Source organism: Hirundo rustica, chromosome 2 (assembly GCF_015227805.2).
Source record: "Hirundo rustica isolate bHirRus1 chromosome 2, bHirRus1.pri.v3, whole genome shotgun sequence".
NCBI lineage: Eukaryota > Metazoa > Chordata > Aves > Passeriformes > Hirundinidae > Hirundo > Hirundo rustica.
The window spans coordinates 19,381,042-19,408,468 of record NC_053451.1 but is presented as its reverse complement, the minus strand read 5'-3'; the positions used below and the strand labels follow the sequence as shown (position 1 = coordinate 19,408,468).

Here is a 27,427-nt window from a genome sequence, read left to right as displayed (position 1 = left end):
AGCACCTCATAAAAATTAGGAGTTGATATTTTTCATCTGTAACTTTTCCCTAACAAAAACAGTCAGAATTGTATCGACAATTAAAATGAGATACCGCTCGCCTACAGCTCCCTGCGCTTTTGTCTTGCGTTTATTAGCTGATGTAACTCTGTATTTGGTTTGCTGGGGTTTGTATGAAGAGGTATGTCTAGATGTGCATTGGTACAAAATTAGTGTTTTCTTACAACTTTTCTCTCTGTCAAGGCTCTAAAGGGAAAAAAGGAAACAGTACTGAATGAAACACCGATGCTGTACTGTGGTAACGCTTAGGTGTGCTAGAAATAATGTGTCTCTCAGTCCACTCTCCTGAAACATCCCTTCATTCATTTTAATGTCTCTCTTCATTCTTATTAATGCACTTTGTTGTTCTCTATGCTGCTGCCACGTTGTATTACACGTACCTACGTGTGAAATCTGTTCTGCTCTTCTGTCACCTCCGGGCCTTTTCCAGCACAAGGTTGTCCCTACGTGTCCTCTTCCTTTTTTGCTTACACTCGCTTCAGAATTTTTTCCCCCATAAATTATGAAGCTTTTTTTTTTTTTCTTTTTCCCTAGCATAGCATTTAATCAGGATTTCTATCTCATACTCAAAGTACTCTGAACAGTTCATCGTGACTGTGATCTCAGCACCGTTTTCGTCATATTTTTTGTATTAACACAGTTGCAAAAGTATCTTGACAGCTTTTTTTCTTTTTTTTTAAGAGAATGTTGCGCAATGTCAGGTTTTATACTTTCAATAGGTGTACCTAAATTACATAATGTGTTCTCTTCTAGTGGGCTCTAATGTACTTTCACAGAAATGGATGAAAGTCTGTGGTATCTCGAACTGGAGTTGTTTTACTCAGTTTTAGAAGATACCTAAGCAGAAATCTTTACATTTATTAAGACTTAGATTTATTACAATCTCCAAAATAATTTTTTATTGTTTTATGAGCTTTAAAAAGTGAATGAATTTGAAAAGCTATGCTTTTTAACTGTTAAAAAAATAGTCAGCTCAAGCTTTGATTTCACAAGTCATTAATGTTAAGTGAGAATAAAGATTTTAAGCCATTTTAACATGAAGTGTGTTCTTTTCACAATTCCCCACATTATCTTAACAAAATGAATGAACTTTCATTAGGAAAAAAGTAAAAAGTACAAGATTAAAGTTGATGAGCTAAATCAAGGTGTCCTGCTTGGTTGATTTAAATCCGTGATTAAAATCAGTGATTTGATTTAAATCAATCCACTGTTCTTTCAGCCTGTCTGAAATGAACTGTTCTTCATTTCCTGCCTAATTAGAATTGCTTCTGTAAGATTAGTTAGGCCTGTGCTTTGATAGAGAAAATCTGCTGCACCCTCTGAATTGCCTGCATTTTGGTTTTGAGGGATGAAGACTTTTTTTTCCTCTTTGTTTTTCTGCTTTTCAAATAATAGTTTTAATGAAGTGAGATCACTCCTAGAACAGTATACCTCTATCCTTTAATGGCTGGAGATAGAAAACCAGGCTTACAACCACAGCTCACCTTGTTAAGGATCATTTGGGCTGATGACTTGTTCAGAGAGCAGGAAAGGGGCTGATGCTCACTTGTGTCCTCCTGCCATCTCTCCATTATTCTGGGACTGATGTTGCCAGGTGCCTGCCTCCCGCAGAGCCTTGTCTCTTCAGCCTGGTGCAAGTGACCCTCAACCACAGAAATGACTGAATATAAAGGAAATTAGGGGTACAAGACCTAGTAATGGCTGTTTTTCCCATGGCTTCATGCCCATCAGTGTGTCCACAAACAAAGTTGGTGGAAGATCCTGTGGGAGTTTGTCTCCCCTGTGCAAACTTCTCCACAGGGTGGATGATCTGGTAACCTGTCAGTTTAAGCTTGTTTTGCAGTCTTCTTCTCAGCTGACCACAGTCTTTTATTTATTGATTGATTGATTTTCCCCTCTTCCCGGTCTTCATGACACTTCTGATGTGAAGTTCTTATTACATTCCTGTGAAACTTGGGTGGAAATTGTCAGCTTCTTAACTTATTGTCTTGCTGTGTACCTGTACCTGTGAGCAACAGTCACACAAGCTTCATTTTCCTTTGCTGTAAAAAAAGCCTGTAACACAGCTGTAAGGAAGGTTTATCGTACTAAAACCTGTAGCCCAGGGTTCTTTAGGCCCGCAGAAGCAACCTGTGATAAATTACTTTGTACTCTGAAGTGTAACTAAATAGCAATTTCTGCTTGTAGCTATTGCATCAATCCTGAAAAATAAAGAAGGGATTTCATCCTGATATGAAATCCAGGACAAAACCAGACTACTACGCTGCATGTCCTATAAGCAGATCTCTTCAGAAAAGCCCTTAGCTGTTGATTTACTTACTTTGGTAGTTCTGGAAGACAAGTCATAGGAAGGATGGTCTTCTGTAGCACAGCCTTGGAAGACCAACCCTGAGTATTCTGCCTGTCAAACACTGCCTGCCTTTCCTTTGCCAGTCATGAGAACTTTGTGCTGCACCTTCTTCTTCACAGGAGAAAATGGGTTTCAATAAGGCTCTTCTCCTTTGATTTTCTTTCTTAGACCGCACAATTGTTTAAGAAAAGGATTACCATACACTCTGGATCTTTGGAGTGCCCTAGTATGTTGAGATACAGAGGAGGCTTGGAGACAACTATGAAATATTACTTTATTGGTGATGTGCAGAGGAGATTGTTTAGAAAAAATTCCACTGCCAGTTCTGAAAGCTGAAGAATTTACCTTTATAATGAAAGAGAAAAATGTGTAAAATCTTGCTCGTACTTAGAACAAGGAAGTAATGTTTTGTTAGCTAGAATATAATTTAAAACATGTTATGGGAATTTACATTTTTCTAAAGAAGAAGCTGCCAAATCAAATTAGTTTTGAATTCAGGAAAACTCGTTGCGGGATTCAGACAAGCCATATGGTATTCTCTTGCAAACATCAAGGCAAGAAAGTACTGTGTGGGCTTTTATCACATTTTAGTCATTTTGAGAAGAAAATATGTTTTAATATTTTTATGCATACAATTTATATTGCATTTTAATGAGAAAGAAATGACATGTACCTAAGATAAATCTAGATAATGAAAACCTATTCAGATGCATTCAGCTTGATTTAAGGTGCCTTGTTTTGATTTTAGAGCACTTAATATATTGAGGGGCCTTTTAAAGTGGCTATGATGGATATTTATCTTATGTTGGACTCATTTCAATACTGTAGGATCCAGTTTCAGGTACTTATATGGACTGTCTAGAGAGGAAAAATAATTCTTGCAGCAGCTATTGGTGCACAGAAGGCAGGTTCAGGTGTGAAGCTACTCCTAGAGACTTTCTGGTATTTCATCCTCAAAGCAGAGGCATGATGCTTACTAAACAGTACTTCAGGATAATGCCAAGGGTATAAAATGAAACACAACTCTGCAGCCTGGTGGTCTGTCACCTAGTGTAAAGTTTGTGCCAACTGTTTGTCACTGTTTCTCCCCATCCCAGCTCTGCCACAGCTGCCAGCCCTCCACACCGTGGTGTTCAAGGCACTGCATGTCTGGGACATTTTCTGTGCTGTTTTAAAACAAGGATAAAAGCACTTATGTCCAGGAGTAAGTGCTTTGAGATTTGCTGGTGAGTACCAAGATCTGAAAATGGAGAGTTTAGGTTTTCTAGTTGACTTCTTTTTAACAGGTGCTTTTTGAGCCCTGTTTCCAAAGGTCCAGGTTGGCAGCCCTTTGGTGCAAAAGCTGTGGGTACCTGTTCAAAGGTCCCCACGGTGCTTTCCAGGAGGGGGAATGCCTGGGGACCAGCTGGTGAGCAGAAGGTGCGCTGCAGCCCTGCTCCATGGGGTCTGGTACACCCAACACCTGTATTGGGTCTCAAACCCAGCCTTTCACTCTTCTTTGCCCCATCCCTGGAAGTGTTCAAAGCCAGGCCAGACAGGGCTTTGAGCTACCTGGCCTGGGGGAAGGTCACCCTGCCCATGGCATGGGGGTTGGAACCTGAAGGTCTTGAGGGTCCCTTCCATCCCAAGCCATTCTGTAGTTCTGTGGTTTGGTTTGGGCTGTGAGCATCTGGTTTTCAGTGTGAATTTGCATATCAAATGCATTTATGAAAAAGAAAAATATATTTAAAAAAGTTAAACTAATCAGCCTAAGAAGCTGTTTGTACCTGTGAGAAGCTAAAGGCAGCTACTCTTTTGCTGGAGGGTGGCATGGGTTGATCTAGGCTTTTGTGTGTATGTGGTGGGGGCTGGTTTGGGGTAGGTTGGTTGTTTTTCACTGTGCACACATAACCTGCACCACATGTGCCATGGCATCCCTCCCTTTGGTCAGACAAGCTGACACTGACATTTCTGCAAAGACCCTCATCTGTTACAAAAGGCAGCTTCTAAAGAATAAAACTTCACAAAGTCACTTTTATCTTCACTGTGAGACACTTTTTTTCCCATTAATTTAGGGAAAAAAGGCTTGTTGTCAGTATCAGGGCGTTAAAAACATACATCATTCTGTGAGCTGTTCAGACCTGGTCAAAGCTCACATAAATAATTCTTTAGCCTTGGTATTTTAGGAAGGGCACCAGATGGTGCTCCAGAGAGAGGAGGGGAAAAAAAAAAAACAAAACAAAAGGATTACAGAACTATTAATTAGTTTTCAGATTGTCTTTAGAATTATTATGTATAGGAGTATTTTTTAGAATATTTATGCTAATCAGTGCATTAGTGCATGTTTTTACAGAAGCTGCAGATGATTAAAGATGTTCTGCGTCCTCACAAAAGACAGAGCAAATTTTTTGGGGGGAGTCAGATTCTTTGACCCACTGAGCCATCCTAGCACCCCTCCAGATGGTCAGAGATGGCTTGGAGTAACTGTAGGATTGTTTTTGCCTACCAGGAATGTTCTCTGCCAGGTTCCCAGCATGGTTATGGTTCTCTTGGTACAGAGTGGTGGCTTGGAGGGGCTGTAGGTAGTGGGTATTTTGGGAGTCCCCTCAGGCATGATGGCTTTATCACCACAGCGCAGCAGGACAGCTTGCTGTCTGACTGACTGGCACAGGGATGCTTTCAACTGAGCAAGAGCTGAAGCAGACCCCGTGTGAATGGTGTTTCTGTGCAGGAAGCATGAGCGTGCTCTCAGGAGAGGAGTAAGGTACCTCTCACAAATGAGTGCTCATGGAGGCTCTGCTCTTCAGGATGGGATCTGCTTCAGCATTGCAGTAGCTTGTGTGCTTTGCCCATGTGTGACCTACCAAGCAAGAACCTTGTCTTCAGTGGCTGCAAAATGATCATTCTCTGAGTACATAATTAGTGTCAAAAAATGGATAACTGGCACTGTACAGGTAAAAAGCTCCTGCCACAAATCAAAATAACAACGCAGGAGACCTCTCCTTTATGTTCCTGCTCAGGGCCAAGTGGTGACACGAGCAGCAGTAGCTAGATAGGGAAATTGGTAATTATGGCCCAAATGTGTAGGTAAAAGCAAGATGTTCAAATGTACCTTAAAAGTGCAGCTGGGCATTAAGGCAGTTTACAGGAGCGTGATGCGCTGTAGCAGCTGTCATGCTGACTAAACCACGGCTGCCTTCTCTGCAGGGTTTCTGACAGGTGTATAGAGGAAGCAGTGACTTTCACACCAAGACTGGTGTTTACAGAGAGCTTCGGTGACAGCGTAAGTGTAGCCACTGTGCACTGGAAGCCGTGCATCTGAGGTGGGCTGCTCTGCAGTAATTGTTGTTACTTGGCCATTCAGATCAAAATCTGAAATTACAAGCACCAGAGCCTGTGCAGTTGCTATCATTTTGGATACTGCTGTTCAGGACTGTGTTGATGTGACTTGTGTGCAGAAAACATATTTGACTAAAGGCAGCTTAGTGATTAACCCAGGCAGTCAAAGTTTCTCTCTTCCTGCAGGTTTTATGGTGGCATAGGCATAGGCAAAACCCTGGAGCTGGGGGGTTCCATTGAGCTGGGATTGTTCTCTGGAAGCAGCAGTGACTCCATTGGGGTCCTAAAGTGCTCTACATCAGGTTGGTCTGGGCTGGATCCCTGAGAAATCATTTGACCTTGTCTCTGTTTTATCTTCCAAATGGGGCCCTGGACTTTCACGATGCCACCACAAAATTTATGATAATGGGGGGAAGCCTAGTCAACACAACAGTTTTCTAGTAGTTATGCTGATGCCTTCATCCTCATGCTGTGGCACTACTTGTTCTTGAGGGCAAATATGTGCATAAATATTTGAAAGATTAAACTTCTTTATGGCTTCTGTTTTCACACACTGAGAATAACTCCTGTCTGGGGCCTACATACAAGCCTTGCAATGTATCCTGCTGCTTTTAAAGTTTTTAGCAGCGCTGCATTTGCAGAAGGCAATGACTACATATTAAAAATACAGAAAGTAACTCGTATATTAACTTAAAGCAATAATAGGAATCATGCTTTGCCTTTTCTAACCTTTGATGGTTTTCTCCAGAGGGCAGCTGAGACTTAGAGCAATTTCTTCAATAATTCTATATGTTCCAATGTTATATTACATTGAAAAATCACTGTAAGCTGTGACTGCATCCACCAGATTTGAGCTGCTGTTTTTGTGCTCCTCTCCAGGATTGTTTTCTGTATGCAGCATTATATTAGGCAATAGTTTGGGGGACTTTTTGTAAAGACAAAACCAATGCATGGCAAGCAGAAAAGTGATAGACAGCACATCAGATGCTAGTTTGTATATACACATAGAAATATAAATTCATATGAGGTGGAAGCAGAACATGATACTTGGCAGCATTTCCTCCCTTCACACATGTCAGTAATATCCACAAGTCGACGTGATGGGCACTGAAGTCACACCAGCCTTAAATACGTCCATATCCACTTTTCACCACTGAATATGAGTCTGTATTACCTTTGTTTTTATATATATTTTTATATATATTGCTTGCAGTTTTTGCTCTTGGCATACCCTTGAGTTTTCGGTGTATTGGTTTAGAAAGGCAGGCAAAGACAAACTTTCAGAAATTAACGTGGTGTTGATTTCTACCATCGGTGAAAGTGCGCGTCTGCTTCAGCTCATCCTCCTAAGGCAGGAGGCTGTTGCCAGTGCCAAGGCTGGCTACAGGCATCCGTGAAATTTAAAAAAACCCTCTCTGTGAGAGGCCATTAAATTTAAAGAGAGCCACAGATGAGCTCTCAGTCACTTGTTTTAGTATAAACCATAAGGATTTTTAGCATTATACTTTTAATGAGCTTTTCCCCTTCCACACCTATGTTGTTGTGCTGTCAGTGGAATGATAGGTCTCGTTTCCAGGTAACACAGACCTCTGGATAATTTGGTGAGGCTGCATTCATCTCATCTGCCTTTGCTCCATCCTCTTCCTTTTTAGTAGGGAAAGCAGCTAGAAAGAAGAGCAGCCAAAAGCCTGCTGTCAGCTGTTTGGAGAGAACCCTCTGTCTGTCCAGAGGGTTCTCTCCAGAGCATTTACAGCTTTTTTCACCCATTCAGTGTCATAGAAGGATAATTTTGCCCTTCATCTGGCCTCTCTGAAGTTGTATCTTCTGTAAGGCTTTGGCCTCGTTGGTTGGTTGGTTGTGGTTTTGTTTTGTTTTGAGGCGATTAGCGCATGTTTTTCACCACAAGTAAATGAAGCTCATTCATTGAAAAAATTATTCTGTACACATTATACACATTACAGTCACAGATTATTATTTGCTCTATCATTGAAGCCTAGCTGATTTCTTTGGGAACAACTAAAGCCAGCAAGCAGCAGGGCTGGTAAGTGTGACTGCAGTAAGGCAAGCGTGGCAAGACATTGTTAATTAGTGGTGGACCCTACAGCCTTGATGAAGGTCAAGGAGGAAGAACACTTTTCTGCGACGCACGGTACTGGATGTGCAATTTTGGATGCCCATCTTGGCAGAGTGTCAGTGCCTTGTGCCCTTCTGTGAGTCACCTATCAAACTTACATTCACCAAATTTCTTATTTATTGGAGTGTATGGGGTTATTACAGGAATGCAGCTGACTCTTTTTGCAAGTTTTTCAGACCGCTGAAAAAGAGAAACAAGAAATGATGGCTTCTCCCCACGGGGTCTTCTCTGCTTGCTGGAAACACTGTTGCAGAGGTGAATATGGACAGCAGATAGCAAGCCTGTGGCAGAAGCTGGGGATACCTTAGACAGTTTTGCACGAGTAAACAAAGGCTCAAGTGGATGTGCCGATAATGAAGAAAATACACGTGCTGATTGGACAGTCGATAGGAGAGAGCTGGCCTTTTCCTGTGTTTTAGGATTCCTTGACAGAGCAGATCATGATTTGAAGTAGAGGGGCAACAGGCCCTTTTTTAAAAAAATTACATTGCTGGAACCTGTCAGGCACTAATTTTCAACTTGGGGAGACTTTAGACAGGTGGCAGGGAAGTGCTTGTTCCTTCTGACTGTGAGCAGAAAGGACACAACTCACAGGAGGAAAGTGGTTGGAAGAGGAGGAAAGTTGTTTGCTGTTGAGTATTTTTTGCGTGGGAGTTCTCTGGTGTCAGTAATTTAACTACATCACTTTTTTTCTAATGTTTTGTGTTATTTGCCTTTTTTTCCCCTAATTTTTAATCTTTTGCATTTATTTACTTTTAACCAGAGTGATGTGTGATATTTTTCTTCCCTCATACTTTGCAATATTATTTGCTTTATTGTACTTTGATTTTGCTCCTGAGACTTATTCAAGCTTAAATAAGTATACAAAATATATACATGTTTTCACAAGTTCGTATTTTTTTAAATATAAATTGTTAACTAAGCTTTCACTAGCAAGAAATTCAGTATACTCTATACTGTCAATATCAAGTCATGAAGAAACGAGGTACAAGATCTTTTTTTAGTATGCTATCTATTGACTTTTTTAATGGGGAAAAAGGGATTAATGGAAGAATATAATGGGGATTTTTAAGTAACTGTTTTCAATTTATTGGACTTAGTAGAAACTTCTAAGTCACTTCAAGTTACTGGATACACACCAGCATTGCTGACTAGCATAATGAGAAAATAAAAACCAATTTGAGTAGTTTTAACAAACGGAGAAGTGCTTAAGAAGTGCTGGTGAGAAGCATATCAGAAGTATGCTTCAGGAGCAGCCAGGGGCTAACCTCAGAAACAGTGAGAAGTTTCACCAAGCCACAAAGGCTTTGTCTATCCCATTTTGCCTAATTAGATATACCCTTTAAAGTAAAAATTCTTTGCAATATTGACTCAGAAACCGTTCTCTGAGTCACATTTGCTTCTCATCTCCTGGCAGATAGCTTGTATCATCAGACTTTAGTAAGCTATAGCTCACTTCCCTGGCAGATGTGCCTCACCACTTGTAAAAAATCACACCATATGTTGGTAACTATTTTAATAAACTATTCTCAAATTTTTAGTGTGTTAAAAAAAAAATAAATATCGTGGTTCCTTTAGTCATGGCTACATCTCGAACAGAAATATTTGTTAAGAAGATACGTTAGCTGTTTTGTCTCTTCCTCTGAATTATGAGAACTGTCCTAAGCAGTGCTTTGTAAAAAATTGCACAAAAGTAAATCATTAAGCATGGTCTTTCAGCTGCAGCATCAGCTGTGGGAAAGAACTTTTTTCCTACTCTATGGTGCTCATAAAAGTCATGGCTGGGTTTTCTGGTGCTGACCACAGTTTGCCAATGTTGGCCATGTGTTCTGATGCGGTTCCATCTGAATCTTGTGGAGATGCTGTCCTTGTTATTGTTATACCAGTTCAAGCATTTTCAAGTACGTAGTTCTCTGTCCCTTAAGTCTAATCTGTAAATATTTGCTTGGAATTACTCTGCTTTTTTTTTCGATTTACAGCAACATTGCTATATATGTAGCTGCTTTTAAACCTGTAAGATTTACTCAAAGGACTTGAAAATTTAAATCCGCAAATATGACTGGTTTATGATTAGCACTGAATCCAGAAACAGATAATTCTGAGCCAAAAGCTAGGGCTTCCATAAAATAGTGTGATTAGCAGGCCACTGAAATCACAGGTGATGTTTTGGTGTGGTGGTTTGGGAAAAGAAGCTTAGGTCTTTCCCTTTGGAAGGAAAATCTTGCTATGACAAAGCCCATGTGCTACAAAGGCACTAGTGGCTTTCATGGGTTTTCCTTGCAGTTCTTTATCAGATTTTGTAGCCTTCCTGACTTAAAAGGGAGTGGATTAAAAAGTGGAGCTTTTCTGGTTCCATTTCAGAGCTGTTGGACTTAGCAGTTTCCTTTGTCTTCATGGAGCAGGGCATTGGAGCGAGGCTGAGGTAGGAAGGTTGATGTGCTGACACAAGTAGTTCATTTTGCAGTGGCATTTTGCATCAGTTACTGAGCTTTGAACTGCTCATTTAGTCTCCAGCTTTGCACAGGGTAATGCTAGGAACAGCTCTTTTATGTCATTTGAAAGCTTTGCTGACTTGAAAGCAGTATCTGTTTTACTTTAAATGACAATGATAATGCATTTAATGATGGCCATTCAAGTTTTAAAGGAGTATGACTATGTGCAGATTTCTTTTGCATACCTATCAAAAATTCTAGAAACTTTTGGTGATTATGATCTGGAAAATGTCATGGTTATTGCTTTATATATAATATTTGAAGTTACTAAGCTGACAAAAGATTATTAGTCATCGTTATTTAGATGCAATCTAGGTGTTTGGGTACATTCAAAATGAAAAGCTTTTTTCCTGTATGTTCTCCAGCATAGTACTTTAGCAATGATGATGATGATGATAGAAGATGTTCAGAGAAATACTCTGTGTGGACCTCCCTAGGGTAAAGCTTGCAGTGATTATAATCCTTGTAAACGATGCAGTGTGGTATTCACGAGAAAACCATCTGGTCTTGGAAGGACGTAACTTCCTCAGACCTCTACCTTGCAGAGAAATTTTTCCAAAAGCTTCTGCTGAAGTAGTTTCAAATCAGGCTATATATGCAAGTCATACAGAAAAGGAGCATAGAGATTGAAAGCTGTTTTCTGGTTCAGGAAGTGGGAAAAATAATGACCAAAATACTGAAACAGCTGGATATTTTGAGATCTTGGAACAGAAGTAGCCCTCTGTGAAATAAGCAACAGTTGAGTAGTCTGGTTTGTGGATAGGCACACAGCAAGCAGAGCTCCGTTTGGTCATCATTTAGGACTTTGAAAATGCTGGTTGAGGAGCTCTGTGAGATTTTGGACCTAAACTCATGGAGGCTCAGCCTGGAGCTCACACTTAAGGTTCCACAGAAAGCCAAACTATATGCATGTGTAGGAAAACTGTCCATTCTGCCAATCAAGACTGGATGAGCTGTAGAGGAAAGAGGCAGTGAGAAGCATGCATTGACCTGAGTCCTCTTGAAGGACTGGGCTGAGGACATCTTCGTTGATTTAGGTGATAGAGCCCGTGTAGCCTTGGTCAGCCTTATCTCAGCTAGTTTCTAGTTATAGCTCTTTTCTTTGTACTGATAAGGAAAACACTTGTTTTCTATGGTATTGGAAAAGCATAATTGGTAGTATTCATAAGATAGATGACTTTTGAAGGGCTGACATGTTTTCTTCAGGATTTTTTCCTCATTCATGAAGAAAAACTGTGATTTAAACACACTTAATACTTGTGTAGGGTAATGATAGCTGGATCCTGTTAGCATATAATGCCTACTCTCTGATGCTTTCAGTATCTCTTTAGCTTTAAATACCCTGCCTGTTTCCTGATGTTTACTGTCCAGTGCCTTAATGCTGTTGGGTGCCAAGCCCCATTTCTCTAGCCTGCTTGAGTACTTGCCAAAATCAGTGTTAATTACATAAGTGCTCCTGTATGTGTGGGTTTGGGTACTTGTGTCATTGGAATTAAGTAAGTGTTTATCTGATAAGCTTGTCAAAAGCATCTCAACATCTTCCAGAGTCACAACCACATTTTTAGCTGGATCTTCTCCCTGCCCCCACCTCCCCCTCACTAAAAAACCCAAAACAAACCACAGACAGTCCCAAATGTGCAAGTTACTTCACATCTTCGAAGAGCTCAAGTTAGCAGTGTGTTTTCTGGAGGGTAATTGCTGTCAGTTCCATCAGTGCTTATAAGATGTTGAAGGATTTTTTTTCTTTTTTTTTTTCCTTTGGTGTTAAAATTGCCTGGGATCTAATATTAGGAAGGAATACTGTGATAAAGTATGAGAAACCCTTTAGCAAGTTTTTTTATGCAGTTTTGAAAGTGTTTGGTGCATTAAATACTGATGTATATGTTTATCTACAATTAGTTTCCCTCTTGGATACTTTTGATGATTTTTTGTACCTAATGGTCTTTTTGATGACCTAGTTGGTCTTGTGTGTATTTGTCTCACTCGTTAAACAGCTAGAGATAAGAAGCAATATACTGTTTATATAACCTGTATCAGATAACATATCGATAAACACCTTTGTTCTTAATCATATTTGTGTGGTGAGGACAATCACTGTTCGAATTTTCTTGGAAGTGTTTGGCCTGCTTCCCTGTTTTCATGCCCAGCATACAAATGATCATACCCACCTGGCTGAAATAAGGGATGTCTTATGAGCGAGTTTTGATAACATAAGACCTTTTTTTTTTTTTTTTTTTGCTTGCTTTAACCAGTATTTTGACATCCTGAAGTGTTTTCTGTGCCATGTCAGAAAATTAATGAGCACTGTGTGAGCTGTGCACAGGCTGCCTGTTGTAGCTCATGTGAGAGGCTTGTTCTCAGTAGAGCAAGCTGGGTGACAAGGACGAGCTTGTTGAGAAAACGGCAGCTGGACCACTGTTGTAGAGATGTGCAGACTCAAGGCTGTGTGATGTTTGACTCCCTGGCTGTTGTGGCTCAGCAAAAAAAGATCTTTTAAAGGCCCATTATATCGATATAGGTTTTGTTGTGTTTTTCAGCCGATTTTATCAGGCACAGGTGGCAAAATAAAAGGTGCGAGACGTGTTTGCTGCATACGGTCTTCTTCTGCTATTGTGAAAATCTTGAAAGCCTACAAATGACTTACTGAAAAAAGCAACTTTGCCAAGCAATGAAAAGAGGGGGAGAAGGAGTAGTTAAAAGTTGGGCCCTACCTGAGGAGTCCGTGCAGCATGGAAAGCAGCTCTGGAGAGAAGATCATTTGGCAGACACAGAGCTGAAGAGGAGTCAGTGATGTGTCTTTGCAGGAAGATGGCTGATGAGAGTCTGAGCTGGCTTAGGGAAAGTACTGCAAGCAGGCTGTGGGAGATGATCCTTCCCGTCTGCCCAGTGCTGGTGGGGCCACACCTGGAGCAGGATGTCTCTTTCTGAGCCCTCCAGTGTGAGACGTGGGCATACTGGAGGGAGTCCAGGGAAGGGCCACTGGGCCACCTCCCCTATAGGAAAAAGCTGAGAGAGCTGGGACTGCTCAGCCTGGAGAGGGGAAGGCTCAGAGGGAATCTCTCCAGTGTGTACAAATACCTGAAGGGAAGGTACAAAGAAAAGGAAGACAGGATCTTCTCGGTGATGCCCAGTGACAAGACAAGATACAGTGGGCAGAATCTGAAGCACAGGTTGTGACTGTGAACATCAGGAAACACTTTTTTCCTGTGAGGGTGACTGAGCACTGGCACAGGTTGCCCAGAGAGGCTGTAGTGTCTTCTTCCTTGATCAAAAGCCATCTGGATGGGGACCTCGACAACTGTAGATCAGAGCTGTAGATTATCCTGCTTGAGCAGGATGCTTGGACCAGTTGCCTACATATGTCTTTTCCAACCTCAATCAGTCTGTGATTTTGTAAACTCTCCTAATTTTTTTTTTTTTTTTTCCTCCAAAGAGTGCTTTTGGTTAAATGAAAAATACTTTTTTGTGTTAAAACCTGCTTTAAGGCATTATCAAGTATCAACAGTTGGGACAGTAAACACATATTGTCAAGACTTGTCACATCCAAAGCAGGAGAGTTTTTTCTAATACATTTTTGTATTGTACCAACAGCTGTCATTCATATACTGATTTGTCTTTAAAAAACACAAACAAATTACTTTTAGTAAATGCGTGTTCAAGGAGGAGAGACTGGGATGGTGAAGGGTGTAGAGAATGAGTCCTGTGATGAGTGGCTGAGGGAGCTGAGCTGTTTAGTCAGCTAGGAAACTAGGAGGCTTATCACTCTCTATAGCTACCTAAAAGGAGATTCGAGTGAGATGGGAGTCAAGAAATGGCCTTAAGTTGCAGCAGGGGACATTTAGATTGGCTGTTAGGAAAAATATCTTAAGCAAAAGGACTGTCATGCCTTGTAACAGGCTGCCCAGGAAAGTGATTGAGTCACCATCCCTGGAGGTCTTTAAAAGACTTAGGGACATAATTGAGTGGTGGGCTTGGCAGCATTAGGTTTACAGTTGGACTCAATGATCTAAAGGGTCTTTTCCAACCTAAATGGTTCTGTAATTCTAAAAGGTGCCTTCCCAATCTTAAGAACATGTAATAGTTTTGAGAAACACTGATACTGCCTAAAAAATTCATTTAGGTCAGTACCAGCCATTTATGCTGGTACCTAAGTGGGTGCCCAGGAGGACCTGTGTGTATGCCTATATAGCTGAAATCCCTTTAGGAAGTGGAGGACAGAAAGAAAAATAGCAAACAATAAAATATTTATTTCATGGGACAAAGCTTCATAACCTCCCAGATTATATTTAGTACAGACTAGTCTGGGCTACCTGGGAAAAAAGATGGGAGGGCTAATGCCTTAAAACGTGGAGTGTTAGAGTTTCCAAAGTAGTTAACTGCAGTTTCTGAGGTAGGTGCTAAATAGACATAATAGCTCTTGAGTTCGGACACTGCCATTGCAGAAGCTGCTAATTGACCTCCCCTGCTTCATGCTGCTGATTGCTGCTAAGAGCCACAGCAGCCAACATGTCCTGCTGTTCTCCAGTAATGAGACTTTGCTCCTTGGGTCCAGAAAGTGTAATAAAAAGCAGCATTGCTGAACCTGCCAGAGCAGAAGGATTAACAGTAAAAAATTAAGTGCAAAGGAAAATACAGGACATCTTTGTAGATGTAATAATTTAAATTTAATAATTTAAATCGGTGGACACCAAGGTACTGAGGGAGGTTCGGCTCCCCAGGTTTCCACTGCTCTGGAAGTAAGCCCTGCTATGCAAGCCAGTGCAGGGTAGTCTTGGGCAGTACCTGTGCTAGTCAGCTTTCAGACACAGCACTTAGAAGATGTGTTTGTGACAAGAAGTTTTTTTAGTATTGTGAACGGAAGGTAGAGGTGGCGAACATGGCTGCTTTCCACACACTTCCTGCAGCTTTTGTTATTCCCTGGAGAAACATCAGCTTCCTAATTTCTTTTTTTTTTTTTTTTTTTTTTAACTCACCTTCTATGCATTCTTCCTATATGATCCTGTTGATTTAAAAATAATTGGTCTAAAATATGACCTGCCTCATACTTTTGGTGAGGATCTAAAATAACATCAACACCTTCTCTGTTCAAGATTTTTTGTTTTGTCCCTTGAAGATGTGATCACTGTTTGGTTCTTCCCTTGTGAAACACAGGGAGAGAGCAGTGTTTCACAAAGAAGATTGCAGTTAGTGCTGCCATGGGGACATGGAAAGTACTCCAGTTGAAAGCATCAATAGCTGTGTCATCTCAGTTTACCAGTGCCCTGCTGGGATCTGAGCCATATGCCTCCTGAAGCTGCCGCTTTCTTCCCATGTTCTAACCTGTGTGGACCGGTCTCATCTGGCTCAGAGCTTCTTCAGCACTGGATCAAAGAGAGGGAAATGAAGTAAATCTCAGCCTGCTCAAGCCTCTTATATATGTAAAGAAATGGAAGGAAAGTGATACGGGTGCAGTTCAGACCAGGCGTACATGGGACAAGATCCTGCCTCTGAATTAGTGGCGTTATTGACAGCACTAGCTCGGTTTTAGGAGACAACATCTGAAAATCAAATAAGGAAGCTGGCTGAGCTCTTAATTAGCTACAGAAAGGTGCACCAGAAATAGAGCAAGGCAGGACATGATGTCTGGTGACGCAGTGCTATTCCCTGCGGTCGCCTTTGCGCCCTCCTGCAGAGTTAATGAGAAATGAGGGCCCTGACATTGACCCTGCACCGTGTTAGGGCATGGAACAATTTGTTATGGATTTGTAGATCTTGCTTTCATTTTCCTTTTCTTAGAATGAGCTGGAAATAATGTAAAGAGGCCTCACAACATGATGGTTGATGGTAAGCACTGTCATATCATTAAGCAAAAATTTCCTTCTCTTCTTCATCCTACCATTTTACAAATATGTCTAATAGCAACAGAGAGAGAAATTTCCAATTCTGTTGCAGTGGGGTTTTTTTTGGTTTTTGGGGTTTTTTCTTAAATATATAGGTTAGTAGGGCCATTTTGTGGAGATTACTGCAGCTGCTCCACTGAAAGTTTGCAGTTATTCAGTAAATTTGCACTCCTTCAATGTGCTAGATCTGTTGCTACAGAAGGGGCATGAGAATATTTTGCAGGAGGACCTTTTATAGTCTTGCAAGGACTACTTCTCTGTATTCAAAGTAAAACCTGTGTCTTTCTGGTTCTGTGTTAAGAAATTCATAGAAAACTCTGTGATTTTAGTATAGGCAGGTTTTATGGCAAGTCATCATTTGGTCCAATTTAAGAAATACCTTTCAGCTGAAAGAGCTCTAAAATCAGAGGTCAGTCTTTCCCTTTATCAGGCCATTCATCAGTTACCTACTCTAAATGCTGTAGTTTTCTCCAGAAATATTTTCATTCACCCTCGTGAGGCTGTTTGTTGAGTCTTCAGTAGCGTATACCTGCTACCTGTGTATTTTGCAGGGGCTTAATGGGTGTCTAGAAGAGAGCAGCATTTTGTTTTTCTCTAATGACAGAGAGTATTTCCCCTAATACCAAAGAGTATCTCGCATCAGAGAAGCAGATTTTGGTTTTCCATGTTATGCCAAATATCATTACAGATTTCCAATTACTAAATGACGCTTAGCTGGAATTTGCACAGGTCCTAACCGGTTTACTAATTGAATATATATTTGCAAGTCTGTTGTAATTTTGCTGCCATGGGAGAGAATCAAAAAAGGACAAAGAAGAACAGCTATTTTTAGCTGTAGCAAAAAAAAAGTGAAAATTAGGAATCAGCCTGCAAAGGCAAAGTTGCATTGCCCCTCTCCTGGGTGATGAGAATGAGGATGAGTGCAAGAAAGGGCCAAGGGAAAAATTTCTTCCAGCTTTGAATTTTACTTCCATTTATAGCTTAATATTATAAAACATTGCTTCTGTTTCCATGAAATTGAAGTTATCTGATCTCTTTAAAAAAAAAAAAAAAAAACTTGTTTCATTTTAAAAGATTGCTCTTACTCAGCACCACCTAGTGGAATGACCGCTCTTGTCATTCAGGAAACAGCTAGTCTCCGTGAACCGTATAGAAAATTAGAGCATCCAGTCCTTATAGTGTGAATAATGCATCTAAAGCCTGTTCGTGACTGGTTAAGTAACAGAATCAGAAAGATAACCAGTGCTTTAGTTGAAAAGGAGCCGAGTGGAGGGAAGAAAGTTGAAGATAAAGGCAGGTAGTGGTGCCTTTTATCTCCTGCCTTCCTTTAATCCATTAAGCTCCAGCCCGCTTTTCTGCCTTAATGATGTGGTGCCATCAGGTTATAGCTTCTCTAAGGAAAGATTTTGGAATACTGTTTCTTTGTGCAATATCACACAGCACAAAGCCCCACAGCCTCATTTGTCACTCTGATACAAGTGATAAATACAAGCTGACGTTTACAGTGAGCTCTGAAGTTCTCACCCGAGAAGAATTCCCTGGAGTCTTTCTAGTTTAAATTGCAGGCGAGGAATTCAGTGTTTGGCTCTTTGAAAAGGCGTTGTTTTCTTTAAAACAAAAAACAATCCTTTGGAAAAACCTTCCTGTTGAGTGCATCTATGTATGCACTCCATGGAATTGTCAGGTCCTCCAGGCAACCGCCTTAGGACTTGAGAAAAGCAAAGGGGTCTGTTGCTCAGGTCTTTGGGCATGCATGCTTCTTTTTCCAGATATAGAGGGGAAGGGTTGACTCTCCAGAAAAATTATTGTTTCTAGAAGGAGTGAATGGATGATTCTCCTCAAAAACACCTGGCTACCTCACCAGCATCTTCACTCTCTGACATGCAGTTCCTTTGGAAGCAAGCCCTTAAGCTGCCGTTGCAACTAAAGCTGCAGGAAGGGGGGAGATCCTGAGTCTCTAGGCACAGAATCTGACAGAAGTTGCAGATGTGTGGCTGAGAGCAGGCTGCCAACACGCTCTCTTGGCAAGCACTAGGGGCAAACTCTCTCCCCAGCACAAGGAGCAGCAAACAAGAGGCAGCTAAGGAAAGGAGGACCAAAGCTGAATTGTTGCAAATGCACAAAGTTGTAACATCTTCTCCTTTAAGCTTCCTTGAATTTCTGCACTTCACCACTTCAGTGTCTGTTGGCTTTGTTCAATTCACATGTTTTGGACAATAAAAACGAGTGGGTCGGTTTTATTCTGTGAATTGATATGCATTTGCACAATAACATTGTGCTGAGATTTCCAAAAAAGCTGTTCTTAAATAATTCATAGAAGCATTTCACTTCATTTTTCCAAAATGTAAATGTGCAGACTAGTTTGTTGGGGTTTTTTGTTTGTTTGAGTTTTTTTGTTTTGTTGGGGTTTTTTTCCCCCCGGGTTTTAGGGAAGACATTTTAAATATCATCGTTCCCTTTTCTGTCATCATTTCCTCTGTTTTTAATGTTATGCAGCAGTCAGAGTATCAATTCTTTGTTGGCCTCCTCACAATATTGTGTTGCAATGTAACCTCTCCAGGCTTTTTTTCAGATGGAGAAAATACAGGTTAGGGATTTTCCCTTTGTACATTTTAAGTTTGAGCAATCCTGATTGTAGTGTAGATATTCATCTGATAGAGCAGGTGCAGTCCTGTTTGGAAATCCACTTGGCTCCCATTGACTCTAGTGGGAAACATGGGTCCAAAAAGGTTATAACATTCACTTAACAAATATAGTGATAGAAGTTCTGTTTTGTTATAGGTTCAAGGATCCTGTAAATCCTACGTGCTGGGAGATAACCATTTGTAAAGGAGCTGCTGTTGCAATAGGTGTGAACCAAATACTAGTCAGTGTGTAGGAATTCAAGAAAATACTTAAAATTGTTTCCTCTCTTTCTGTTTGTTCTCTAGCTCTGGGATTGTACACAGTAAATGCAATATATGGAGACACTATTACTATGCCTTGTCCTCTAGAAGTACCAGATGGTCTTATGTTTGGAAAATGGAAATATGTAAGTATATCTTATTTATTAGAGCTGTTACAAGATGATGTATTTATGTGTGTCTGAGATTTTAAGATTCCAAATGATAGGATTTCTGCCTCACATGTGAAGCCATTTATTCTTGTATTTGTCCAGTTTGAAGACTGCAAGATTCCAAGCTGTATAGTTTCTGCCAAGTGCAGATTAGAGGTTTGGGGAATTAATCTCATTGTTCAAGAGAAATAATTATTCAGGAGTTCTCTGCCAACCTGTATTAGAGATCTAGCGTGTTATCCCATGGTGTCTCGCTCACTTGACAGAGCCATTGTCGTACATTTGAACACTTTTGAAGTCGGCTGCCTGAAGCAGAACGTGCTTCATCCCTGGGAAAAAGCGCTGTACCCATCTTTGGTTGATTTGACAGTCACTCAGATCTGTTTCAGGCTTCCTTGTGCTCGATGCACAGCGGAGAAGAGAGCAGAGCTGACCTTGGGAGCGTTGCTGGCGGTTTCACTCTGCCATTTCTGGCAGGGAGCAGAGGCCAAAGCATGGGTACTCTCTAGGTGTGCTGCCCAGCCTGCAGTAGGAACACCACAGGATGAGCTTCTCCTGTATATGATCTCTGTCCCAGGTCACAAGGACAGTTGGCATATCCAAGTTAAAGGAAACCTGGAAACATGTGTGGATAAAAACACTGGGATTCCAAACCCCTTTTGCTTCTCAGACTGTACTGAGACAAATGGTTTTCATGCCTCTGTGAAGTTCATCTAAATTTCCTCTTCTCAAACAAAATGTACTTGCAATAATAGATAGTTTCTAGTGGATTTAAAATTAAGTAGTTCTCTCTCTCTTTTTGCAAATGGCATCCACCAGCCTATTTTTGCAGGAGAATGATCTGCCAGTGGTGGGGGGAGTTTCATTTTCCCCTATTTGCTCCTTCGTTTATATATGCAGTTTTGCAGCTTTTGCAGCCCACATCCACTCAATAGTTCTTTTCCTGCAAACACTTTTCAGGAAATTGTCAGAAGTCTGGGAAGAAGGTTTCCACAAAAAGGGACAGTAAAACTGTTTCATGTGAGCATTCAGAAGATGGAATGTCTACATTTTGCAGTATCTTTTTCAGTCTGCTGACTTTTCTTGGGAAGACACAAGTCCATCTCTCTGAAGACACAAGGACATTCTGAAAAAAGAAACGCATTATCTCTTTCCATTGCATTTGGATTGTCTGTGTTGGACAAGTACCAAGCAGCAAGGGGAGATGTTTCAGCTTCTTCTAAATGGAAAGGGACATGAAACCTAACGTATAAGGAAGCCTAAGTTGCTGTTGTACGAAATTGTTGACAGCCCACACAACAAAGGGAAAGTGATACCTTTTCTCCCAGGCATGGAAACAGAAAGGGTTGGATTAGGTTTCTTTTGTAAGGCGATTATTTTATTGGAAGAAGGATAAACTGTATTTTCTTCTCTACTGCCTTGTGAGGAGCAATTTGGCTTCCTGGTGGAAACCTGAGTGTGCTTGACTACCTGTGTGTGCCTGCGCCTGGGTGGGCTACGGGAGTTAGGAGCTCATTTGCACTTGACAGCCAACTTCTTGTCAAGAGTATCGAGTCAGGACAGTGTTTCCTGTGTGACAAACATTAGACAAGCCCAAGAGATAAAAGTAGGAGAGGGAGAAAGACTGTAAAGGAATTTAAACTTCACAACCAGCTGATGCCTCCTGCTCCCTGCACAGTTCTGACACCACTCATCTCATCACAGCATCACCACGCTTCTGTGGGCTCTGCAGAGGTATTGTGCTGGGAACACTACTAACATCAGTGCTGCAGGGTATAAGGGATAAAAGAGAATTAAAACCTTTTCCAGCACCTGGCACAATACTGAGCATGAAGATAGAATCGGTGTTTCACCTCTCTTTAAATAAAGGCAGACGCTGTCTGTCCCTGCTCTGTGCGTGTGTGTTTGTGTAAGGACGAAGGGATCAAATCCTGTAGAACTGTCCCTGTAGCTGTGTCCCTCATAAAATTCTTGTGGTTGTTTGTTTGTTTAATGTGAGAGATTTGTGCAAGGCTGTAATCTTTGTGTTCTTTCTTGGGATGGTAACTGCATAAGGAGGATGTCTAGAAAACAGTACTTGGCTGATTAACAATATTGTTTGTATGTATGTTCCCATGCTACAAGCACTTGGTTCCTTTAAAGACAAAGGGAAAAAAAAACCAAAAACAAAACCACAAACCTAACAACTAATTTAGAATAAAATAGGCAGTTATGCCTGATTAAATCCTGCATTTGAAATAAAATCTAAGTATCCCAAATAAACAATATGAATATGTAGAACAATGAGAAAAAAGGAAATTGGAGCTCTTGAGACTAGCTCACACATGCTTCTATTTCAAATATTTTTTCATACAGACAGTGGCAAGTGCTGCCAAAAACACCAGCTTTTATCAGAGAAAGCCCTTTGCTATGCTGAGATCGAGCCAAAGGATTGAAATAATTCCTACTGATGATATTCTCAATGGCGGTCTTAAACTAGCCCTTTTTACGCTGAATTTCTTCTATGTACAACAGAAATTAATCAGGGAAAAAACAGCCATCTGATACAGTTTGCAGATTTTTTTTTTTTTCTTAAATGAAATGTTTGTACCAATTGCAAATCTTCAGAAACTTTTAAATGAGTGTTTATGCGTAGTAGAGATGTTTATCCTTTTATTATAGGAAATGCCAAACGGATCTCCAGTATTTATTGCCTTCAGATCATCAACAAAAAAAAATGTACAGTATGATGATGTACCAGACTACAAAGACAGGTTGAGTCTCTCAGAAAACTATACGTTATCCATCAAGAACGCAAGAATCAGTGATGAAAAGAGATTTGTATGTATGCTAGTTACAGAAGATGATGTTTCCGAAGAGCCGACGATAGTCAAAGTTTTCAGTAAGTAAATCTAGTTGTTACTACCATTAACATTCATCAGCATCTGAATCATAAATTACAGGAACTTTTGTTTAAGGCAGGATTAAAGCCAAGAAAGTAAGTTTGGCTCAGTAAATTACTAAGACTAGCAAATTTCTGCAGCTTTCAAAAATGTAATCTACTGGTGGCATTTATGTAACAGGACTGCCTGCACTTGCAGTTTATTCATGATAAGTGCTGGCTCAAAGAGAATTTTAGGCTTTGATAATGACTCACTTATGTGATGTCATTTGGCCTTGGAAATGAAAAATGTAAAATTAGCATTGATTATTTTCCATTTGTTCTCAGAGCAAATTTTTCTGCAGGAGGGAAACATTAACCGTGTGCGGTCTGCAGGATTATTTCATGGGGGGAGGTTTGAAGCGGCTCTGAGCAGCTACTGTGCACCACCACAAACTGTGAGGGAGAGAGCAAGAGGCTGGAAAATGAGCCACCAGCCCCAAATGCTTGTTTTGTCCCCTGCTGAATGGTAGGAAGGAGAAGTACCAGTCTGCCCTTCTCTCCTAGAGCATGCCGAGGTTCATTATTGTTTGCTGTCACTACAGCTCGATGGCAAGGCTGGTCTGCAGTGCAAACCCCAGCCCTGAGAGGCACAGCCCAGCTCAGAGCTCACACAGGAGCAGGGACAAGCCTGGTCCCTTCCTGGTGCTGATTCAGAGCAGAGGTATAATCCATCAAACCTTGAGTCAGCCTGGGGAGGCATCCATCGTGGCTTTTTAGGGACACAAGGCTGTGACTGCAGTGTCTTATCTTCCTTAACTTCGTGTTTTTATATGGCCTCTGGCCTTTGTTGCTCTTCAGGTGCAGATTTATCCAGTCAGAGTATGTTGTGAGAACACACTGACTGCGGGTATGGGCGCTTTCAAAGAGATCACACTCTGCTTGAAAAGCACAAATTCATGTTTTGGAAGGGCAGCCTTTTGTTTCTGTCAGATAGAAGGTGTCAGGGAGTCCTCAATGAAATCTATGCTGTCAGTCACATAAATGAGATTAGGAGCCAATAGTAATTCCCTCGTTTCACTTTCAATTTGACTGCAAGAACAATTGAATTAATGACAACAGGGAGGAGTGTGCTCAGAGCACACATAGTGAACACAATAAATGATAAAGAGTTATCATGTTTACTTATTGCACAGTAGTAAATATGTAGATAAGGCAATGGTATATGGTAAAATGAAACGGTAACTGCTTGAATTACTGTGTACTCTACTAAGCATTAACACAATGCTAACTCAGCCATGGAGCACAGCCTGTCTTGTTTATTCTGTGCATTAATTCTAATAGAGGAAGCTTCTATTTACTAAGGAAGATAAGAAGGGAGGATGCCACGCATGTAATATGGCCAACTTAGCACTGCCAAAGAAGAATTACCTTTGTGTTTTCTCACTTTGCGTTCACAACTTTTTTTACGGTTCCCTTAACTTTTCTTCGCATTTCATTTTCTTGAGTCTGGTTTTTAAGTTCTCATTTTTAGTTGCTTGCTTGCTGTAATTGCAGAAGAATTAAGAGTAGCTGGCAAGCCTCATTTATTTAACGAGGGGAGTTTCTAACTCGTTGAGCTCCAGGTACAGAGCTAGGCTGCTGCAACGTGACCATCATAAACCAGAATCTCATGCACCTGAAACTCGGCTGCATCCCAGAAGTCACGACTGATTCTGGGTTTGCTGGGGCTTGTTCCGTCCTCAGCTGTGCTACCTGATTATCTCAGGACTAAGGAGCTGAAAATGGCTCACTGCACAGGTACCACCTGCTAGTCTCTCTCACTGACTACTCAAACAATCACTCCCAGCTCTCCAGATGGATCCTGTCAGCAACTTTTTTGTGGAATTAAATGGCCAGTTTCCAAAGCAGAGCAGCCCAGCGGACAGGAGCTGCTCTCCTGCTGCACTGGCGCTTGGCTTTTGTAGGCAGTGAATTCTTTTCCCCTCTATTATGAGGCCTATATAGAGTTGCAAAGTACTCTGGCAGGCTCTTAAGCTGAGAGATAAGCAGTGTGCTGAAGTTGCAAACCCACCAAAGTGGGTTTTGCTGCCAAGTTTAAAATTTTTTTCTCGCTTCAGACGCTGAGCTGGTAAACGCCGAGTAAGTGTTTTTACAGCGAATTACCTTGGTGCACGTGCAGCGGCTGCGGGGATCTGGCAGCAGGCGTTTCCTCTCGCAGGCTGCTCGCAGAGAGCAGGTGGCAGCCTCCCAGAGGGAACATCTGCTCAGTCACAGAGCACTCAGAGTGGGGAGAGCCCCACACAGCAGCCACAGAGCCAGGGGGCCCCCCTTTCCCTCAACACGCCAAAGCCAGGGTCATCTCTAACCTGTCCTGGGGGAGATGAGAGACAGAACGAAGCAAAGCTGAAGTGGGGGAAGGTGTCGTGGCTTGATCGGATGGTGACTGGGACAGCCAGGCAATTATCCCTGTTTATGGGACCCAAAAATCTGACCCAGAAGGCCTGTTAATGGTCTTGTAAAACCAAGTTTTCTTGAATTGACATGAAAATATTTTGTCCTTGACAGGTTCTTATATGGAAAAGATCAACCTTTTTTTCCTTTAAAGCTAACAAAAGAGAAATAAATATATGTATATCTCCTAAAAATAAAAATCCTTATTAGTCCTTTGAAAAGAATATGACGGTCTTAGTTTGACTGTATCTTTTGTTTTGTTTTGGTTTTTTTGCCACAAGCAAAGTTACTTGAAAAATGTCAGATGAATAGCTTCTTTTATTCACTTTCATCTCCCTTTTGACCTGATTTTGTTCCGTCCTGGGGTAGTCATTCAAGTGAAGAGTATTTGTGCACTTGCACGTAAACATGCACACAAATAAAATGGATTATTGGGAAAACACACAGGCTTGCTGCCTCTGTGACAACAGGAGCAGTGCATCTGCACATCAATAACTTCATCAGTGTGTGCAGAGACTTGGGCAAGGCAGTGGTGAAGTCCCCTTAGGGCTGTGCATGCAGTGTTTCGTAGGAAGCTTGATTTGGGGAAACGGCTCTGTAGGCTGATGTGGTTAAGAGTGTTTCACTCTGTAAAAGTATGTTTGTTTAAGCAGTACAGATAGGGTGTAGAGCCTTTCCTTGACTATATAGACGTTGACTTATTTTTTTTCTTTCACTCTTCCCCTCGTCTTTTAAAAGTGTGGGCAAAACTGTCTCTTTTGGAGATAAAAATTTGCATTCCAGGCTTCAGGCCAAACTGTTTTAACAGACAAGTTATATAGTCCCTAGAAAGTAGTCTTTTATGATGGAAACACTGAGAGATCCTCCACTTTGGCAAGCTAAGAGGTCCATCTACCATAATAAAAGTAAATAAGAAGACTAACTGGCACTGAAGAAAAAGTTTGGGGTTTTTTTTGAGAGAGTCATAACTAACACAGAATCGGTTAAAATAATTACACTTTCCTCTATCATCTGAATTTCTTATGTGTAATAATCCCAGTTAGGAAAAAGAAACATTAGAAGAATGATTAGGTTGTATTTGTTCCTTTATAATGCTGACAGCTTAGCTACAGTAATATCTGCAAGGAAAACTGTTTTTTTTGTTGCTACAGGTTCTGTACTTCTGGCTCCTTCTCCAGCATGTGTATCCTATAAATCGATAGATCAGATCAGTTTCTCTCCTCCTGGGTGGTGAACTAGTCTGTCTGGCTAAAGGATATATTGTCAGAGCGCACTGTGGAAGGCATGACACATTTAAAGCGAGAGTTTGCTCTTGTTCTTTTCCTAATATTGAAATAGGAGTGCCTTACCTTTTCTTCTTGTAATGGGAAAATGTAGGCAAGACTGTATCAAACTAGATTATTTTGTTTCATTTCAAAAGTCCACACATTTTTAGTGGTTTTTTTGTTTGTTTTTCAAACAGCTGTTTGTGCTCCCTTCACCAGTACTTTTATCCTGTTTATGTTTTAGAACAACCCTCTCAACCAGAAATCTTACATCAAGCAAACCTCTTAGAAACAGAGAAGCTACAAATGGTAAGAGCAGCATTCTCCGTCACAGTTATGTTCCCAACAGCTGCCGAAGTCCCTTTACAGTCCAGACAAGGGTGATGGCTCAGAGAGGTGAATGAGCACCTGCCTGCCAGTCTAGAGCCAGGCTGAGCACAGAGCAGTTGCCTTGCCACTATGTTTATTCCTGCCTGATCTGCAAACAAGGGCCGCCCTGATCTTAGACCCACCGCCCTCTTCCAAATTGTACCTCACCGATTTGACTTGCCCTATTTAAGAAAAGCGGTTGAGGTTAAGCACTTGAACTTTCTCGAACTTTTGACTCAAAACGGTGTAAGTAAAAGCAGAATTGCGGTAAAACGCGGTGGGGCAAACAAGTGACCGATTCCTGTCTGTTTTGCAGCTTGGGGAGTGCGTTTCAAGGGACAGCTATCCCGAGGGCAATGTGACGTGGTACAGAAACGGGAGAGTCCTGCAGCCCGTGGACGATGGTGCGTTGTGCTGGTGGCCGGTGTCCCTGGAGCCACGCATGGGTGTATGCAGGGGGGGCTGTGCTTACAGGGGCTGCTCTGCCTCGCTCTCATGTGTTCTTCCTTTGAGGAAAACTGCTCATATGGAAAGATACAGCTAGAAGGAGACATTCAGAGTACTCAAGCTACCCCTCGTAATCATTCTCTTTAGTTCTAGTTTTAAATACACACCACGGGGAGGAGAATTGCCTTTACTAATGCTATCACAAAGCTACTTTTGAGCCTATATAACTAATAGAAACCTGTATCTAATTCCCAATTTTTTTTAAGGTGTTAACTGTCTTAGTTTCACACCCATCCAATATTGTGCTTCGGACCACACAGAACATCATCTTATACAACTATTTATTTTCCTGGATATGTAAGAACAACTTTTTTTTTTTTTTTTTCTTTTCAACTTTGGCACACCGATAAGGCTACAGTATGTTTCCTTCCATAAATTAGAGAATGTTGAAAAAATAAATTTGATCCTAATTTTTTTGCCATCATTTTTGAGGCTTTCTTTCTGAGTTAGAAATTAGACTGGTATTAAACCTTCCCCAGTTTGCAACTAGTTTTTTGTTTGGATTTGGTTTAAAATATTTGGTAGATTAGGAGCATGTTGTTGGTAAAATGTTCCTGGTATAGTTCAGTGGCAGTACTAGAGGAAAACTATACAATCTCTTGGGTAACATGTAATGTTTTTTGTATGCTTGCAGCCTGATCTCAAATGCAGAACAGGCAACAACATACAGGAAAAAGGTTTCAA

The 27,427-nt window shown here is 41.0% G+C and overlaps 1 protein-coding gene across 5 annotated transcripts in view; it reads left to right on the top strand.

Annotated features, from left to right (window-relative positions):
* ALCAM (activated leukocyte cell adhesion molecule) overlaps nucleotides 1-27,427 on the top strand; it is a 113,118-nt gene that overhangs the window by 58,561 nt on the left and 27,130 nt on the right. For 4 of the 5 annotated variants that reach the window (XM_040056163.2, XM_058419411.1, XM_040056161.2 and 1 more), the window contains exons 2-5: nucleotides 19,164-19,264; nucleotides 21,950-22,169; nucleotides 26,112-26,176; nucleotides 26,553-26,640. In XM_040056163.2, coding sequence (XP_039912097.1) covers nucleotides 19,164-19,264; nucleotides 21,950-22,169; nucleotides 26,112-26,176; nucleotides 26,553-26,640 — 474 coding nt within the window. Of the gene's footprint in view, nucleotides 1-6,011; nucleotides 6,031-19,163; nucleotides 19,265-21,949; nucleotides 22,170-26,111; nucleotides 26,177-26,552; nucleotides 26,641-27,427 lie in introns of those variants that run through there. The other variant, XM_040056162.2, reaches the window with a different exon arrangement.